Source organism: Equus caballus, chromosome 18 (genome assembly GCF_041296265.1).
Source record: "Equus caballus isolate H_3958 breed thoroughbred chromosome 18, TB-T2T, whole genome shotgun sequence".
Lineage (NCBI taxonomy): Eukaryota > Metazoa > Chordata > Mammalia > Perissodactyla > Equidae > Equus > Equus caballus.
This window is the reverse complement of record NC_091701.1, coordinates 19,621,088-19,640,550: the sequence shown is the minus strand read 5'-3', so window position 1 is coordinate 19,640,550 and position 19,463 is coordinate 19,621,088. Positions and strand designations below refer to the sequence as shown.

General features: G+C 37.1%; 1 protein-coding gene across 6 annotated transcripts in view; it reads right to left on the bottom strand.

The window, feature by feature from the left end:
* Positions 1-17,306, bottom strand: part of CCNT2 (cyclin T2) — a 42,136-nt gene extending 24,830 nt beyond the window's left edge. For 2 of the 6 annotated variants that reach the window (XR_001378731.3, XM_001915413.6), the window contains exons 1-2: positions 16,916-17,301; positions 15,995-16,076 (exon numbers count right to left, since the gene is read on the bottom strand). Coding sequence is in view for 2 of the 6 variants with exons in the window: in XM_001915413.6 (XP_001915448.1) it covers positions 15,995-16,076; positions 16,916-17,073 (240 nt within the window). In the remaining 4 variants the exon portion in view is untranslated. Of the gene's footprint in view, positions 1-15,994; positions 16,077-16,915 lie in introns of all 6 variants that reach the window. The other 4 variants (XM_005601461.4, XM_070240754.1, XM_014732439.3 and 1 more) reach the window with 4 other exon arrangements.
* Positions 17,307-19,463: the final 2,157 nt, after the last annotated feature.

Here is a 19,463-nt window from a genome sequence, read left to right as displayed (position 1 = left end):
AAACCAATTAAACCAAAATTCCAGTACAATCTCAAATGTGGTTTAAATATTTTATTTTGCTGCAATGAAAAGACTGGCATTACAGTATTACAGAAAATGTCATTAACTCAGCTTGGCATTTTAGTTGCTTTCCTACCCATATAATTATGGATGAGTGTAATACTGCAACACGAGAAAATTTATATTGAGAATTAAAAAAATCTTCACACTGGATGTTATCTGGGACATCTAATTACATTTCAAAGAGTGAGCTTCATAAAAACTGAAAAATATCAGTATTCAGCATTGCTGAAAAGCAGTACTGATTAAGAGAATAAAACTTGATTTCCATAGAGTAATTACATTATATTTAAATATGTTTAATATGCTTAAATATAATCTGGCATTTTAAAATTTATTTGAGTACCTCACCATTATAAATTTGTTTCTAAAATTAAAAAAAAAATCAACTTATAGTTTAAAGTACACTTAGCATTTCATAGTTAAGTGTGTACTCTCCCATATACACTCAGCTCTTACCAGCCTACAACACTCATATAGTATGGTGAAACAAGAACATTAACATTGCATAGGTATTCAAATATTCTTTACAAATCCTACAAAAGTCCACTTTCCTTCAGATGACTAAATAAATAAGAACAAATGTTACAGAAAACTTAATATTGTGAAGACAGCAGTATTCTCCGTCTATAGATCCACACGATACTTATCAAAATCCCAGGTTCCTTTTTTCTCAGACACCGACGAGCTGAGCCTAAGATGCATCTGGAAATGCAAGGGACCCAGAAAGCCAAAATAATCTTGAAAAAGAAGAACAAAGTTGGAAGACATACTTCCTGAACCCAAAACTTAACTACAAAGCTACAGTAATCAAGACTATGTGGTACTGGCAGACGAAAAGACACAGATCGTGGAATAGAACTGAGAGTCTAGAAACAAACATCTAACATTTATGGTCAATTGATTTCTCAACAAGAGTGCCAAGATAATTCAATGGGGTAGGAATAGTCTTTTCAACAAATGGTGCTAGGACTACTGTATACTACCCATACGCAAAAAAATGAAGTCAGTCCCCTTCTTTACACCATAAACAAAAAAAAAAACTAACTCAAAATGGATCACAGAGCTAAATGTAAGAGACAAAACTATGAAAACCCTTAGAAGAAAACAGAAATAAATCATCATGACCTTGGATCAGGCAATGCTTTCTTAGATATGACATTGCGGGGGATCAGAATCAGCCACCCCAAACTGTGTCTCTTTACCTTGATAGAACAAAAGACTGAAAGAAAACTTTGGCCTTGCCCCAAATTGCCTAAAAGAATTTGAGATAGAAGGCCTGATCCAGGAAGGAGCTAATACCATGAGATAACTATAGTATAATGTAAAATAGGTATGATAAGAAAAGCACCAACAAGCCCATCTTACGGAAATTCCGTCTCTTGGGCCACATGCCCAGTAAACAGTTGTCTAACATTTGCTTTTCCATTTCCATGTGAATTACCTTCCTCCCATTTGAAGCCCCAAACCACTACCCTCAACATCCTCCTTTGTCTTTAGCTGAAGATGGTATTTAAGCTGGCAGTTTGGCCATTTTGTTGAGTTGCTCAGTTTACCTGAGTGTCTCTCAATGTATACGTTATAAAGTTTTGTTTGATTTTCTCCTGTTATTCCTTCTCATGTCAATTTAATTTGTAGCCCTGCCAGAAGGACCTAGAGGGGATAGAGGAAATGTTCTTCCTTCCCTACAGCATCAAAGCAAAAGTGACAAAAGAAAAATACTAATAAACTGGATACATGTGCTACAAATACCATTAAGAAAGTGAAACAGAACCCATGGAACTAGAGAAAATATTTGCAAATCATGTATCTGATAAGGGACTGGTATCTAGAACATATAAAGAAGTCTTACAACTTAATAAAAAGACAACAGAATTTAAAAAATGGAAAAAGGATCTGGGTAGACATTTCTCCAAAGACACACAAAAGGCCAAAACACATCAAAAGATGCTAAATATCATTAGTCATTTTGAAAATACAAATCAAAACCACAATGAGATACTACTTTACTTTCACTAGGATGCTATAATAAGATGGCTAGGATGAAAAAGACAGACAACGACAAGTGTTGACAAAGATGTGGAGAAATTGGAACCATTATACTTTGCTTGTGGGAAGGTAAAAATGGTGTAGCTACTTTGGAAAACAGTTTGGTAGTTTCTCAAAATGTTTTTAAAAAGCTATACAAGATTATTGAGGTCTAGAGTTACCATACAACCCAACAATTCCACTCCTAGGTATATATCCAAGAGGAATAAAAACTTGTCCCCACACAAAAAACGTGTACACAAATGTTCACCGCAGCATTATTCATAAAAGTCAAAAAGCAGAAACAACCCAAATGTCCACTGACTGATAAATGGATAAATAAAATGAGGTTTATCCACACAATGCAAGGGATGTTATTCAGCAATAAAAAGACATCAAGTACTGATACATGCTACACTATACCACGGATGGATCCTGGAAAAATTACATTAAATGAAAGACCACATATTGCATAATTCCATCTACATGAAACGTCCAGAGTAGACAAATTTATAGAGACAAAGAATAATTTAGTGGTTGCCCAGGGTTGTGAGAGGGAGAGAAATCAGTGAGCAACTGCTAATGTGTATAGGGTTGCTTTTTGAGGTGATGAAAATATAAATTCAGACTGTGATGATGGTTATACAACTATGTAAATGTACCCATTGAATTGTACATTGTAAATGGGTGAATTTTATGGTATGTAAATTATATTTCAATAAAGATGTTTAACAAAAGGAGCTAAAAGACATCTCTTTTAAATATTCAGTGTACACAGATCAACAAAGGAAATTTCAAGGAAACCAAAAGCCAAATAATAGCACAACGAATAACGGTAAACAACATTCACCTTAACAATGTATAACTTTACTGCACATTTGTTAATTTAAAAGCAGAATCAGTTTTCATTTTCAGAAGGTATATACTATCCATTTCTTAAACAATGATTAACTTTTACATTAAATTATGCAAGTATTTCAGAAAACCATTAATTTGCTTGTTTGGTTAACGAAAATGAAGAGATTCTGTTTAAGTCCACATAAAATGAACCATAACACTAATTCAAATAGCTACTTCCATTCGGCACCCAAAACTCCAGGCACTGAGGTAGAATAATACAAACTATCTACAGCATCTATCTAAGGATGTGGGGAGCTTGTAAAAATCTGGTATCCTCTGTGAATCCCTACACCATTTCAAGACTGCCCCCAAATCCTCCGAATTTCCTTTCCCTACTCTCTCAGTTATTTTTTTTTCCAAGCATGGAATTATGTCAGTTTTCATGGTCTTATGATTCTAGACCAGAAAGGAACCATTGTTCCTATTTTTTCAACTTCTAAATAAGCCATCAATTTAATATTGAATTACAATAGTAATTTTATTTGTTGATATATTAAAATGTCTATACATTCCATTAGTAACTGGTATTACTTTTAAGAGTTTATAGTCCAAACCAGCACTGTCAAAGAGAGACGTGAACCATAAACGTAATTAAAACTTTTCTAGCAACCTCGTTAAAATAGTAAAGAAACAGGAAATTAACCACTTCTAGTTAGCGGCTATATAGATATACATATTAGTACAGGTTTAAGCACATAGCTGACATGCTGATAAGAAAATTCATTAAAACTACGTAAAACTAATTAAAATGTATTACATGTTCATAGGCATCACAAAATGGCTCAAACTGAATACTGTTCCTAATTATTCCCACATAAGAAAGTTTAAAGTAAACAACTAAAGTTTTTTTCTCCTCTCCCACTAGAATATTAGCCCCTTAGGGAAAGCACTATCTATGTCTTAAAAAAAAAAAAACCACTATTTTGGATACTGCTTCTCACATAACACGCACTCAATGTTTGTGGGATAACTCCTGTCATGTAAACATACAGCACACTGTCATTAAGTACAAGCCATGAAAGCCACAACATTAAAAACTCTGACACTGAACAGTAGGTGAACGTCTATAGTCCTCATTCGTTTCTTTTTCTGTATCAGACTCAACTTAGAGAATAACTTTACATTACATTTATTTTCTTACATATGATCATATAAGGAGTACTTAATAAGCCAGCTTTATAACTAGAACCATAACTTACTTAAGTATAACATATGAAGTTAATGCTCCAAAATAATGTAGGGTGGTAAGGTTTCTATCACTTTCCCCATTCACTAGCATGAGCAGACACGTTTATAGTAGAATGTACAGTGATCTAATTTTATTTTCACTGAAAAAAGTTACCGTAACTAATTTTATGTACTAAAAACATCTTCAGAATAGCTGTTCAAAAAATGCCTTCAAGGTCAGTTTATAAATTACATAAAGTCAGTCTTTATACAGAGAGCTGTGTGTGTCTTAGCCAATGCAAACACTCAATGCATATCTGTTAACGTAACAATCTGCTCTATTCTACACACCAGACTTAGTTTAGAATCACTACCTTACCAAACTGTATAAAATGCTTTCTAAGTTCTGGAACAAATAAGCTAAATCACCATAGAAGCATATGAACTATCAAGACAAACACACACGTAGGTGTGTGTACATAGAAAAGGTTTAAATTATTTGACTATTTTACAATTGTCTAATTTTGGGGGGAAAAATCTGCTTAATAAAGACTTGTCTAATATATAGTCAATACACTCCATCAGCCAACATACCTGTAATTAGGCAGATAAAGTGCCTATGTTTCAAAGTAACATTAAAGCTTTTCGGAAAACTTTCCAGATTTCTTTTCAGAATCAATTTGAGAAAATCAAGAATATTATACATGCTTTTTTATGTCTACCAATAAACTCTCCCAGATGGATCATTCTCCTTGTTTAACAAATAAACTTCAAGTGATTTTAACTATTCCTAAAAAATCATCTGTTATCTTCCCAGAAGGACTTATATCTATTAAGGACATTTAGATTACAGTCTATTGTAGTATGATTAGAAATTAGCATATCACCTCCTAAAGCGACTGAGGATAACCTTTTAATGTCTTACATCTGAAGAATTCTGACACTTGGGTAACAGGATAGCAAAACCAAAACTCCGTGGTTATTTATAACCAAACCACTTGACAAGGCATTCCTAGGAACTCTGGAAACACAAAAACAGGCTACTGTGTAACCACAATACCTACACAGTATCAGCATCTAAGCAACAAGAAGGAAGGGAAGTAATGGGGCATTTTGGCCTGGACTTGATAACAGAAGAACCTCAAAATAGCTAACAGGCTTGGAAGTCATGATGGGCCAGTTTGAGAACAGCAGTTAAATCTGGGAGGAGTTTTGCCAAGTTAAGTAAGTAGGTGGATGCAAGAGTCCTAGAATGGGGCTTAAAGGGTTGAAGCTAACTTCTATGAACTTATGAAATTGATCTCCCAAGGCATTCTGCCAGGATTCCATATTGAAGAGAAACCTCTGGGAACAAAAACAAAATTGGCAGGATAGGGACAAGTGAAAGAGAAGATAAAAATGAGAGAGGGAAACACAGTCAGGAAACCTCAGAAAGCAAGCTGGTACATTTCTGAATATTATACAAAAGAAATGGGAGCTCTGTGAAGTTAGAAAAACTACTCTGAAGCACATCTACTTAAAGCTCAGGAAAACTAATCTGTTATAAAAGTGAGCAACAGAAGAGTATTTAGGTCATATAAAGATACTATGACAAAAAATTAGAACAGTTGTCCCTAAAGCAACAAAATCACACTATAAAGAATTACTTAAAATTTTTTTTTCAACAAATGGTACTGGTAAAACTAGGTATCCGCATGCAAAAGAATGAAATCACACCCTTACCTTACATCACATACAAAAATTAACTCACCATGGATCAAAGACCCAAATGTAAGAACTAAAACTATAAAATTCTTAGAAGGAAATAGGAAAAGCTTCATGACTTTGGATTTGGCAATGATTTCTCAGGTATGACACCAAAAGTGCAAGCAACCACAGAAAAAATAGGTAAATTGGACCTCATCAAAATTAAAAACTTTTGTACACCAAAAAAGTGAAGACAGCCCACAAAATGGGAGAAAATATTTTAAAATCATGTACCTGATACAGGATTAACTAATATCCAGAATATACAAAGAACTCCTACAACTTAACAATAAAAAACCCTAATTAAAAAAATGACAAAGGACTTGCTTGAATAGATATTTCTCCAAAGAAGATACATAAATGCCAACAAGCACATGAAAAGACGCTCAACATCAGTAGTTATAAGAGAAACAGAAATCAAAACTACAATGAAATACCCCTTCACAGCCATCAGGATGGTTATCATCAGAAAACCAGAAAAGAGCAAGTATTGGTGTGGATGTAGAGAAACTGACACCCTTGTGCTTTGCTAGTGGGAATGTAAGATGGTACTGTCTCTGTGGAAAATAATACGGCAATTCCTCTAAAAATTAAACACAGACTCACAACATGATCCAGAATTCCACTTCTGGGTACATATCCAAAACAACTAAAAGCAAGGACTTGAGCAAGATATTTGTAGACCCATGTTCATAGTAGCATTATTCACAACAGCCAAAAGGTAAAAGGAATCCAACTGTCCATTGATGGATATATGGATCAACAAAGTGTGGTTCATACATACCATGGAATATAATTCACCCTTAAAAAGGAATGAAATTCTGACACATGTTACAACACGGATGAATCTTGAAGACATTAAGTGAAAATAAGCCAGACACAAAAGGACAAATACTGTATGATTCCACTTATATGAGATACCAAGAACAGTAAAATTCACAGAGAGTAGAATGGTGGTTCCAGGGGCTAGGGGAGAGGAGAATATGGAGTTTGATTAATGAGAACAGTTTCAGTTTGAGAAGAAAAAATCTTCTGAAGATGGCTGGTGGTGATGGTTGCACAACAATGTGAATATACTTAATGCCACTGTACACCTAAAAATAGTTAAAATGATAAATTTTATGTATATTTTACCACCCAACAAGAAACTAAAAAGGTGACCTACCTCCAAACTAAGAGACATTAAGAAAATGATTCAAAACATGAAACCTAAGCAAAAGAGATGTGGAAGCACATACTGAAAGAGGATATCACACACCGAAGTATATTAACCCAGAACAATCAACATCAAGACACATTGTAGTAAAATTACTAGAATTATTTTTTTTGTTTTCTTAGTCCCCATCTGTTGCCAGGTCTATTCCTACTCTGCCTGGACTAGAGGTCAGAGTACAGGAAACCAGGATTCTGAGTGAGCACAGGACACGCATGCACAATTTGCTACCTGGCCTGGATATGGTCTGTCTCACCCACCAGGCCACATCTTGGGGCCAGCAGCTCCCTGCACTGTGCTGCTGCTGAGAAGGTCTGAATGATGGTTATCATCAGACCCATATATATCTGCTGTCCTATGTGACTTGTGGCCTATCCATCAATCTCAAATTACATGATTTTAAAGGAAAAAAAATCATCTGGCCATTTAGGCAAAAATAAATTTAAGAAAATTGGATCACCACCCAAACTGCCAGCAATGCTTTATGCCAGAAAAGAGTTGTTACATATTTAAGATACTCAAGAAAAGAAAGCATGAGCCAAGAATTTTATATCCAGCAAAACTGACCTTGAGTATGAAGGGCACAAACTATTATCAACATGTAAAGATTCAGAGAACATTGTTTCCATGATGTTCAAGAGAACTTCAAATGATCCAAATGACTACAGAGACTTCAACATAAGCACTGGTAGTGAATAACAAATATATAGTTACTAGCAGAACTAAGATTAAGTGAGGATTAAAAGGGAGAGTTTTGTAATGGCTATTTAACATAATGTAGATATAGTACAACTTTTAAAAACCAGGGGTGAGAGGGGAGAGCAAAGCAAAAACATTTAACTCTTCTCAATAATTATATTGTTGCTGGTAGTACTGTTATTCTGAAACTTATTTGTGTAATGTGGGATTAAGTTAACAAGTGCTTATGAGATATTTAAATTGTATCATCCTACATTCTTGAGAACTAAAATTTTTTGTGTGAAAGAAAGGTCACAGAGATGTAATACAAAAGAGAGTAAGTAAAAAATGCTGTCTTAAATCAGAATGAACTCCTGATGTATTCTAAGTACATATTTCAAATAAACATATAACAAGTCCAGCTAACACATATTTCATGTGTAAATGAATAATAAACATCCAATATATGGATGCACATAGTGAACATATTATTTACTGTACTATATATTTCCTAACTCTGTTCACTGAAGATGCCTAGAAACAAGACCAACGTAGTAAGAATGAGCATACCTAGTGTCTAGGTTGTGGTCTTAAAATACCACTTCCTATTAAAAGTGGGCAGGGTTTCTCAAAGAAATGACCAGTTCCACCTATGGAGCCGGAAATGTAGAAGACGAAACTGGAGTGTCTTGCTATAACAGACAGTGAAGAAGCCATCCAAGATTATTAGGGTATAGAATTACCATATGGTCCAGCAATTCAGCTCCTGGGTATATACCCAAGAGAAACCAAAACATACGTCCACACAAAAACTTAAACGTAAATGTTCATACCAGCAATCTAATAACCAAAAAGTGAAAACAATCCAAATGTCTATCAACTGATGAATGGATATATAAAATGAGGTGTCATGGTAGTTCAGCAAGAAAAATAAATGAAGCACTAATACAAGCCACAACACAGATAAACCTTGAAAATGTGCTAAGTGAAGGAGGCCAGTCACAAAGGACCATAAGTTGTATGACTCCATTTATAGGAAATGTCGAGAATAGCCTGGGGGGATGAATGGGGAGAGAAGGCTAAAGGTTGTGGTTTTTCTTCTTGGGGTAATGAAAATTTCTAAAATTGATGCATAAATGTGAATATATGAAAACACCATTGAACTGCAAGCTTTCAATGGGTGAAATACATGGTATGTGAATTATATCTCAACAAAGGTGGTAAATATAGGTCAAACATCAAGTATTTATCCTGCCTTGTCTATAGGAACTGTACCACTGAGTGTTGAAATAGTGGATGATTCACAGCATTTCATTATAAAAATATCCCAATTAATAAATGAAGAAGAAATGACAGAATTAGAGTATCACCAATGAAAGGATCTAGGCACTGAATATTAACAGCTGCTAACACCTCAAAAAGAGAGACAAATTAGGTGCCTCTTGATGAAAGAACATAACACCACCTGTAGTCTTGCTAAACTGATCTAAAATGAGTCCGATCAAAGTTCTGAATCCAACTGGCAATCTGCAGAGAATACAAGACCAAAGGAAAGTGATTTAACTGCACCATAAGTATAAAATCAGCAAGATCCAGACAGTAGGAAACTCTACAGGTCTAATGCCTTAGGTCCTCCAATAGGTAAAATTTAAGTGAAAGAAAGGGATGGAGGGGAAACCAGTATACTGAGAGACTTAAAAGACATATCAAAATTTTTAATAATGGGCAAGACTACACTGAGGTGTTTGGGAACGCAGAGTTGGATGATAAAACTATAAAGAAACTGAAGAAAGTGATTACTATATATCAAGGATACTGGTTACTTTGTAGAGGGAGGGAAGGGGTTGACATCAGGACGACACATGAAGGCACTTGTCGGGTAGTTACCAAAGTTCTTTTTCTTGACTTGAGTGGTGGTTACAAGGTTGTCTGCCTTATAATAATTCATTAAGCTATACTCTGGTGGTTTTATATGTTTGTGTTTTATTTTATAATAAAAGGGGAAAACCCTTCATCTCACATATGCAGTTATGCTATAACACTAAACGACTCCAAACAGATGGAATACAATAGGATGTGAACAGGACCCAAAAGATAAGATCAGAGATAGAAATTTAGAAGTGGAAGAGTGGAGTTATTTGGGGAATGCTTTATGAAGAGGTGGAACTTCAGCTGAGTCTTAAAACCTGACACATCATACTCACATGGAAAGCAGAGAGAAAGCACAGAGAAAGCACCATACGGAAAAATAGAGATGCACAATGCATAAATGCTAAGACTGATATATGACTGAAAGAGGAATGTGGGGTCTAATTTAAAAGAGGACTTCACTGGATTTTATCCAATGAGGTAAGCAAATCAAAACCAGAGAGTATTTTCATTGTTTACTTGTCTACTCATCTCCTCCTTAGAAACCACTGGCATCATAGTTAGTGTGTCCTATTTCTTAAACATATTAGGGTAGGACAAAAGTGAGAACTACAGCATAGGATCAGGCAAGGGACCTGGGTTCAAATGCCAATCACGTAATGGGTGCTCTGATTTTGGACAAGTCACTTAGTAACTGCATCTGTTTCCTCAGGAGGATAATGCTTTAGCTGAGATGAGTAAAGTGCCTGTTACAGTGAGAGTTTCATAAATTGTCATCCATGCAACTTATAGTTGAAAAGGAATTTAGAAATCATCTAGTCTCATAATCTCAAATTTACAGTCCAGGAAACAGGTGTTTGGTTAGTTATCTGTCATTTTGAACAGCAAAGATACAGAATAGTCCATTACTGCAGAAAGTTCTACTGGACGGCACTGCAGTATTTCCCCACAGTATTAATGGATTTTGAATAAGATTATTCCTGGATTAATTGCTTCATTAAATGAAAAGGCAGAAGTAGAAGTGAGCTATAACATAAACAACCACTCAGATTTCACAAGGCACTTTAGAAGGTAAAGGATTGAAACACATGCTGATTTGACTCCTATAAAACATGATCAGAGTATAACAATGGATTCAGAGAGAGACAGAGGAAAAAGCAAAATTTAAACCAATGGTCTTCAACTCTGGCAGACATGAGTATCACCTGGGAAGCTTGTTAAGGTAAACAATCCCAGGTCCTGCTACAAATACCCTGATTACATAGGTCTAAGGCACAGCCCAGTAAAGTATATTTTTAACAAGCATCCTGATAATTCTGATCCAGGTGGCTGGTGAATCACAAGCGGCACATCACAAAAGCTTTACACATACTGCTTTCAGTGAAAAACTTCAGGGAGACGAAGAGATTTCTAGTAACAAATACTTGAGGATTTTATAGTGGCGATAATTGCATGAGCTACGGAGTCTAGATCTGGGTGTGATTTTTGCTTCTGTCACTCTGTGACTTCAGACAAGGTATTTGACCTTTATGATTCTTCCTATCTGCATTAAGAAAGGGGACATCAACCTCAAACAAATGTTCAAGAACCGCATACCAAAATAAACCTAAGAAGGAAAAACAACCAAACCAAGATACTCTTCCCATGAAATCAGTAAATAAATACAGGTGGACACTTATCTCCAGATAAGCATAGAGGTAATAAAGCAAAATGAAAGACTAGCAGATATGATTAACCAAATCACTTTATATCAAAAAAACCACGGAAAACAAAGTTAAAAGGCAAACCAGAAAGGTATTTACTCATATTATAATGAGAAATTCATAAAGAGCTCAAAATAGAGGCTAAGAGAAACAGTACTTCACAGAAAGGCAACCTTTATTAACAAATTAAACTTTAGATTTTAGGAATACCAAAAATAGTTTCCCTAAAGCCCTCAATTAGAAAAAGATTACAAATGTGATCTTTGTCCTTAAGGTCCCGAGGAATTTCAGACAGACAGACATTTTTTACTAGAACAGATTAAATTCACCAAACACTAAAAATTAATCTAGTGAAGATGATACAGCTTCAGTCTCCTTCCCTCAACTCTTTAGGGTTTTCTCAACCTCAGCACCAATGACATTTTGGACCAGTAACTTTTTGTTATGGGGGGGGCTGTCCTGTGCATTGTAGGATATTTAGCAATATCCTTGGCTTCTAACCATTAGATGCCAGTAGCACGCCTTCCCCCTCATTTGACAATGAAAAATATCTCTGGACAGTGCCCAATGTCCCATGGTGGGCAAAACTGCTCCCAGTTGAGAAATACTGGGTCAATCTCTAATATCCCTTCTGGTGTCATTTTAAAATTTACTTCCCCAGAAACAGCCACACTTAACCCCATCAAGGACCAGTCCAATTCTGTAGGTTCTCAGATTGCTGCTGTGTGCTAGATGTAAGAACTGTTAGGGGAAAAAACCCTTTTCTGTGTTGAAAAAGATATATACGTATCATATATTTTTGCACAAGCAAAAAATATTTCTGAAAAAGTACACAAAATCTGTTAACAGCAAATGCTATAGGGCAGAGGGCTTACACACTTGGATCAAGGGAGGTTTATCATATCCCTTTTTCTACTGTTTTCATTTAGCATATTCCTATACTAGTTTTCAATAATAAAAGAAAACATTTTAAGTGCACCTATGTGAGGAGGATGTAGGTAGAGGAAAATGTCTAAGGATTCATTCAACAGACCTGTGAGCAACAAGATTTGATCGATGCTACGGACAGTTACTGAGTACTCTATGTAAGGTACTGGTGACACAACAGGGAGTAAAGCCAAAAAAAGAAAGAAAATAAACAAAAAACCCCTGCCTTTACAGTGCTTACCTTCTAGTTTAAATGTGTTTCTTTCTGGGGGGAGTGCTAACCAATTCCCCAAAAACGTTTGTTTTCCTTCACAAAAGGCAATCGTCCATGACAATTTTATGAGTAATTTGACTATAAATAAACAGTTAGTGTAAACTGGGTAAAATCTAAAAAAAAAGTCCTGAATAAATTTCTACGGCAAGGACTATTATTAAAAATTATAATGGGAGAGTGCTATATTATCAGACAAACAACAGAGATTGTGAGCACTTCTCTGCATACAGAAAGAATGTCCTCCCTATAAATTGTTAAAGTCTCTAGAGGGGAAGAAAAGAATGCAAAAAGAACATCCTCAAATTTTCAGATGACATCTACAAGTTAATTGAGACTGTAAGTAAAAAGTGGTAATCAAAATTTAGCACAAACATACACATTTGCTTACGTGCAGCAGCTGACCAATCTACCTTAAATGTATAAAATGAAACTCAGCTATGACATGGATGATGCATTCTTAGAAGTCATTACAGTCATTCCTTAAAATCATTAGTCCTGAAACCGGTCCTTAACTAACCGTGTACTCTTGGAACCTTAAACAGAACTACAATACATTTAAATCGGAACTATAATACATTTAAATCTGGCATATTATAAACAGCTCCAACCACTGCAGCTCAAAAGAGAGGCAATGGAACTGAGGAAAATAAAGATTAAAATGACCCTGTGAGTTGGAGACATACTATGATAATAGATCATGACCAACAAATACTCAGAAGAGTGTGCTCTTTACAACCTGATTTTAAGAGAAACTATTAGACTTGGAATTAACATAAGAAACAAATCTATCATAAACTTGACTAACCAAATTAATGAATACAGTTTCTAAGAGAAGCTGGGTCAACATCTATTCTAAGATTGACATTGGGGAAGATGCTCTTCCAGTGTATACCTTGGAGGCACTGTTGCTTCCAGAGCTTTTTATACTTTACTAGATTTATCTTGAGCTTGATCCAGCAAAGCCATTCTTTAATTACTAATCACAATTACATGAACCTCACTACATCCAGTGAGCAAAGGGTAGACTGATCTAATTAGGTTACGTATAAAAGTCATTTACTGCTGATAGTGATCCAACCCTCCAAGAAACTGACAATAGAACCCAATGATAAAAGACAGTTTCTGGGTCACCAACACATGTGGACACTGACTTTATTCTTAAATATAACAGCACTTTACTTTTAGGAGATTTTTTTTTTTTTACCTTTGTCAATGTGAGAAATAAAATGAAGCCAGTGAAATACTGAAAAAATTTTAATATGATCAAAGCATGATATTTATTATAAAACTAGATATAGTTTGCCACTAGCATCTTAAAATTTAAGCTTGTTAGGGTTTAAATTTACTGAATGGCGTTCAGTTTATTTTATGGTGAAGATTCATGCTTTTTGTTAAGTTTACTATGACATTCCATTATAACCCTATAAGAAAAATTTTCCCAACAATGTGGGGTACTATGAATTTAAAAGTGACTCAGATTCAATTTGAGACCACCCCCTTCACCCTAAAAGAATAGGGGGAAAAAAAAGATAAAAGAGTGAGGCTGTGCAATTGATGCTAATGCATCAACACAAATATTAAAATCTCTTTTGATATAATAGCAAAGGTAAAAAAGACAAAAGCTAGATATGAAGGGTGCAATGCTACTTTTCAAAATAGAAATTAAGATGAGATTTCAACTGTCCTAATAACGACTCAATGTAAAATGCTGGTTTACTTTCATGTACATGAGACACTAAGTAGGGCATTAAAAATTAATACTCTGGCTTTTTAATTGAATGATGGCATTTCAATAAAATAGTGGAAGTCAGAATCCAAGTGACCTGGGCTTCACTAGTCAATTTAAAATAAAAACTGTGAATTTTGGCTGAAAGCAAGATAATTTGTTTTAAAGTACACCAACCAGGCCAGAGAGACAAATTATGAAAGAGCGAGGGTTCAAAAAAGTCTTGTGGTGAGACTATTTACTAGAAATAGAAAAAAGTAAGCCTGATTCAGCAAATGGGACATCTGTACCCACATAAAGAACTTCCAGAACTATTCTGACTTGTGATTTGACCAACATTTTCAAGGGCTACTTAAGGAAAGCCACATTTATATTGGTATTCATTAGTTCACCACTCCCTTTGGAGACAATTTAAATAAAAATTTAATTCCTTCAATCTAAATGTTATTATCAAAAAGGCTTCCTCTCTTCCATAACACTATCATTGACCTAAGTTCTGTGCACAAGAAATAACTAGGAAGATGGAAACAGAGCAAGAATCACACAGATTTAAAAGAGGAAGAGTAGAAGGAACCAGGACTGCAAGAGACCAAAATGTATATTGTTCAAGATAAACTTACACGCCAATCTGATAAATCAAATCAGACTTAGAAAAGATTAAAATAGGAATCAATCTAAACCTCGAAGGTTTTCCTTCCAATCCAAAAAAAGAATATTTTAAGGACCTTTTCACAGACTGTTTTCTTAGCAAAAAAGTCCTAATGACAATCCACAAATAGCATAAAGTCTTCCATGGTCTATTTTTCTACACACACCTTTCAGAATTGCATTCTAAACACAGTTGTGATAAAAAGAGCAAAAAATACAGTGAGATTTAAGATGGGGTTAAACATTTCTAAACAATACACGACATTCTTTGTTAACAGATGCAAGACAGTATGCATGCTACTCTGAAAAGAACAGACACCAAAGTCACATCTTTCATAACTTAAAAGACAAATTTCAACTAAACGCCATTACTCAATTTGTCAAGATTTACAGGTTATGTTCAAAATCAGTATCTTAGTATACGAGGTTAAGTTTTACTTCAAAACTACATATACATACACAAACCTCTGACATTGTGTGTTTGAAGCAAGATTTGACATTTGAATCACTAAAAATTTAAGTAGACAATTAATGCTAATGTGTCATAAAGAGGAACTTTTGACATCTTAAGCAAATGAAATATTTCTGAACATTTAACTCTTTTAAAGGGTCATTTCAAGAGAATATTGCAATTAAATTAAGCCCGATTCACAATATTCGAAACAATATGAGCCGAGTAAGATTAAAATACACAACAGAACGACTAGGCTTGCCTAAAATACACTGTACATTAATTTGAAATTATTAAACAATTTGATGAATTTAAATGAAAAACTTAATACCGATGTAAGAATTCTGAGTAGAGAAATGTTTCTTATCTTTTAGCTCAAAAGACCTGGCAGAGGCTAACACAGTGCCTGGCAGCGCGTCATCACAAATCAAAAAATCAATCACCCTGCATTTGAAGCAAAACATTTATCATGCATATTGCTTTCACCGTTAACTTACAACACTAAATCCAACAATAAAATCAACGATCAACTAACTTGTTTCTGCGTATCGATTTACCTTAAAATTTAGTGGTAGACAAAAACAGACAATAAAACAGTACTTACATTTCTATTGAATTTGGTGAAAGAATGGTGCATATAAAATCTGTGCATATAAACAATTGCAGTGTTTATTGTAAGCTGAGAGCTGGAACGTATCATTTAGGAAATATCTGAGAAGAACAAGATCTCACTTGCAAAACAATTCTGATGGAAAATTCCCGATCTATAGTTCTTTTTCAACGCCGCCGGCTCAAAACCAAACCAAAAACTGTTAACGAAACAAAACAAAAACAAAAAACCCGCAGGGCTGTGGTGGGGTGTGGGGAGGGAGAGAAAAGGCTCGACGCTAAATAAACAGTAATAATAGCTAACTGCTGAGCATTTCACGCTCATATTGCTATTAAGCGAGCCCAGGAAGGATTTATCAATGGCTACGACTGACTGATCTCAAAATCAAACAGTTGAAACGCGCGCGCGCACACCCATACAAAACCACACCAAGAACATAAAGACCTCCAGTGCGCTCCCAAGGTACAAGAGAACCGCCATCAAACCCGCGAGGGGCGCGGGGAAAGGCTGCGGAAAACACTGAGACCTTTCAGCATCGCTAACCTTCCTACTCTTAACCCCTTCTCGGAAGAGAAGTCGAAGCAGCCGCCTCTTTTCTACGATAATGCCTAACATTCTCCTCTCGCCTGGGCAGCACTCCCAGCCCCCGCCGCCGCCACCACGCGCGGGCCCAAACAGATTACACAACGCAGCCTCCCAGCCCGCGTTCCCGGACGCCTCTCCTCCTCCCCTCCTCCGCTGCCGCTCGCGGCCTCCCGAGCCCGAGCCTGAGCCTGCCTTCCCTCACGGCGTGGCCGAAGCCCATGCAGGCCGAGGTGGCGGCGCCATGTTCGCGGGCCACCAGGCCCAGCGACCGGGCGAGTTGTGAGGAGGACAGGGCGTGAGCGGAGGAAGGCCAAGAACAGGAAAGGATACACATTGAGACGTTGTCCCATGTCCTGGATGAGGTTGGCCGCCTGCTGGCGGTACGAGAGCTCTTTATCCGCCTCTACTCCGCAGCGGCGGCTCGGCGTGTTCTCCAGCTGTTCCCGAGTAAAGAACCAGCGAGAAGAAGCTCCACGGCCCGACGCCATGACACTTCCTCCTCCGCCCGCTCCCTTACCCACCCCCCTCCCCTCCCGGCTCGCGGACTCCCCGCCAGGCCGCACGGCCACGCCCCACTCCGCTCGCCGTAGATGACGCACCGCCCCTTTTCACCCCCGCCGCCGCCCGTGCGCGTGCGCGGGGGGCCTCCCTACCGGCTCGCCCTAGTCTTTTGCTTTCTTTTTCCTGCCCCCGGCCTCGCTCTCGCGCGCGGGACCACAATGCTCCGCGCCGCTTGTCATTTGCAGGCGCCGAAGGTGGGGGTCGGCTCGGAAGGAAAAGGTCGGCGCGGTGCATGCCGGCCCTAGGATTGGAGGGGCAGAGGGGCGGGGAGGAGAGGAGGGAAGAGGCCGGCCTAGAGTCGGGGGCCGAGAGACGCGGGCGGCGGCTGCGCCGTGGTGCCTGGGTGTGGACTGTGAAATCCGGGCGAGTTCTCGGGTCGAGCGTTTAGCGGCCCTTTAAAAAGACAAAAACCTTGCTTTTGTGCAGCCCCACGCCACAACTTCCATCTTTCTCTACCGTTGGTGCGCGTGATGTAGCGTTCGACTCCCGTGTCCTTGACGAACAGCCTCCGCCCAGCGGGCGGCTCTGGGAAGGACCTACCTGGGGAAGAGCGCATAGGACTCTTCCACGTTTATGCCGTGCTTAAGTGCTTTTTTCCCTACGTTATCTTGTTTGAATCTCACAACCACGCAGGCCTTGGGTTTATTTTTTAAGGTTATTTGCTAGGATTGTCCAATTAGTGACTAGAGCTGAATTTCTAAAACTAGCTTTCGAGTGCTTATCAGTAGTGTGTTTTAAAACCATGCTATGATTTAAAAGAGAACGTTAAGGAGAAGCAGATAGAGCAAGAGGAACTGAGTACAAATTTTATCGTTAGTATTTAATTCAGTAAGGCGCACATACCTGTTGATCAACCCCTTCTCCTGACCTTGTAAGAAAACACCGCAGAACGCCCCTCGGGGAGTGGGTCTCTGGTTCTGAGCCAACTCCTCTTGTGTGTGCAGTTTCTAAGTTTTGAATTTTAGCTGTTTGCCAAAGACTGCAGAGTATAGGCAGACATACTTTTAAAAGGCAACAGATACTACGTTTACGTGAGTTCCTGTTTAAAGCCCCAGGCTTTTGTCATCATAGGGGCTCCTGTGGTCAGCGTGCTCCTGTGTCTTGGCTCTGCCTGTCCCCATTACACAACAGTACTGAGCTTTTGATTTGGTTGCAGTGGGCAGTTATTGTGAAGAGATGTCTAAATAACTTCATTTCTTGCCTACCTTGCTTGCCTCACATCTTATGCTGTTTAGAAGTTCCAGGATAGATTGATTTAAAGCAACCTTTATAAAGTGTCTACTCCAACACTCATTTATAATAAAAACTCTAAGCAAATTAGGAATAGAGGGGAACTTCCACACCTTGCTAAAGAACACTTGTAAAAACCCTACAGCTAGCATCATACTTAATGGTGAGAAACTAGAAGCTTTCCTGCTAAAGCAAGACGTCCCCTCTCACTATTCCTTTCAATATTGTACTAGAAGCCCTGGTAAATGCAGTAAGAAAAGGAAATAAAACTAACTTTGTTCACAGATGACAATTGTTTATGTAGAAAATCTCAACGTATAAAAGAAATGGCACTAATAAGTGATTATAGCAGGATTGTGAGATACAAGATTAATTTATGAGTCAGTTGTTTTCCTATATACCAGCAATGCACAATTGAAATTTGAAATTAAAAATACAGTATTGTTTACAAAAAGTAATATTTAGGTGTGAATCTAAAATATGTACAGAATATGTAGAAAACTACAGAACTCTGATGAAGGAAATAAAAGAAGATGTAAATGGAAGGATATTTTGGGTTCATGGATCAGAATACTTAATATGGTTAGATGTCAGTTCTTCCCAACTTGATCTATAGATTCAGTGCAATCCCGATCAAATTTTAGCAAGTTATTTTGTAGATATTAACAAATTGATTCTAAAGTTTATATGGAAAGCAAAAGACCCAAAATAACCAACACAATACCAAAGAAATTGGACTGACACTACCTGACCTCAAAGCTACAGTATATATTGGCAAAGACAGCATATATTGGCAAATGAATAGACACATAGATCAATGGAACAGAATGGAGATCTCAGAAATAGACCCACACAAATGTAGTCAAGTGATGTTTGACAAAGAAGCCAAGGCAATTCAATTGAGAAAGGATAGTTTTTCAACAAATGGTGCTAGAACCACTGGACATCCATATGTAAAAAAAACCCCGAAACAATCTAGACACAGACCTTACACCTTTCACAAAAATTAGCTACATGGATCATTGCCCTAAATGTAAAATGCAAAACTATAAAACTTCTAGAAGATAACATAGAGAATCTAGGTCAC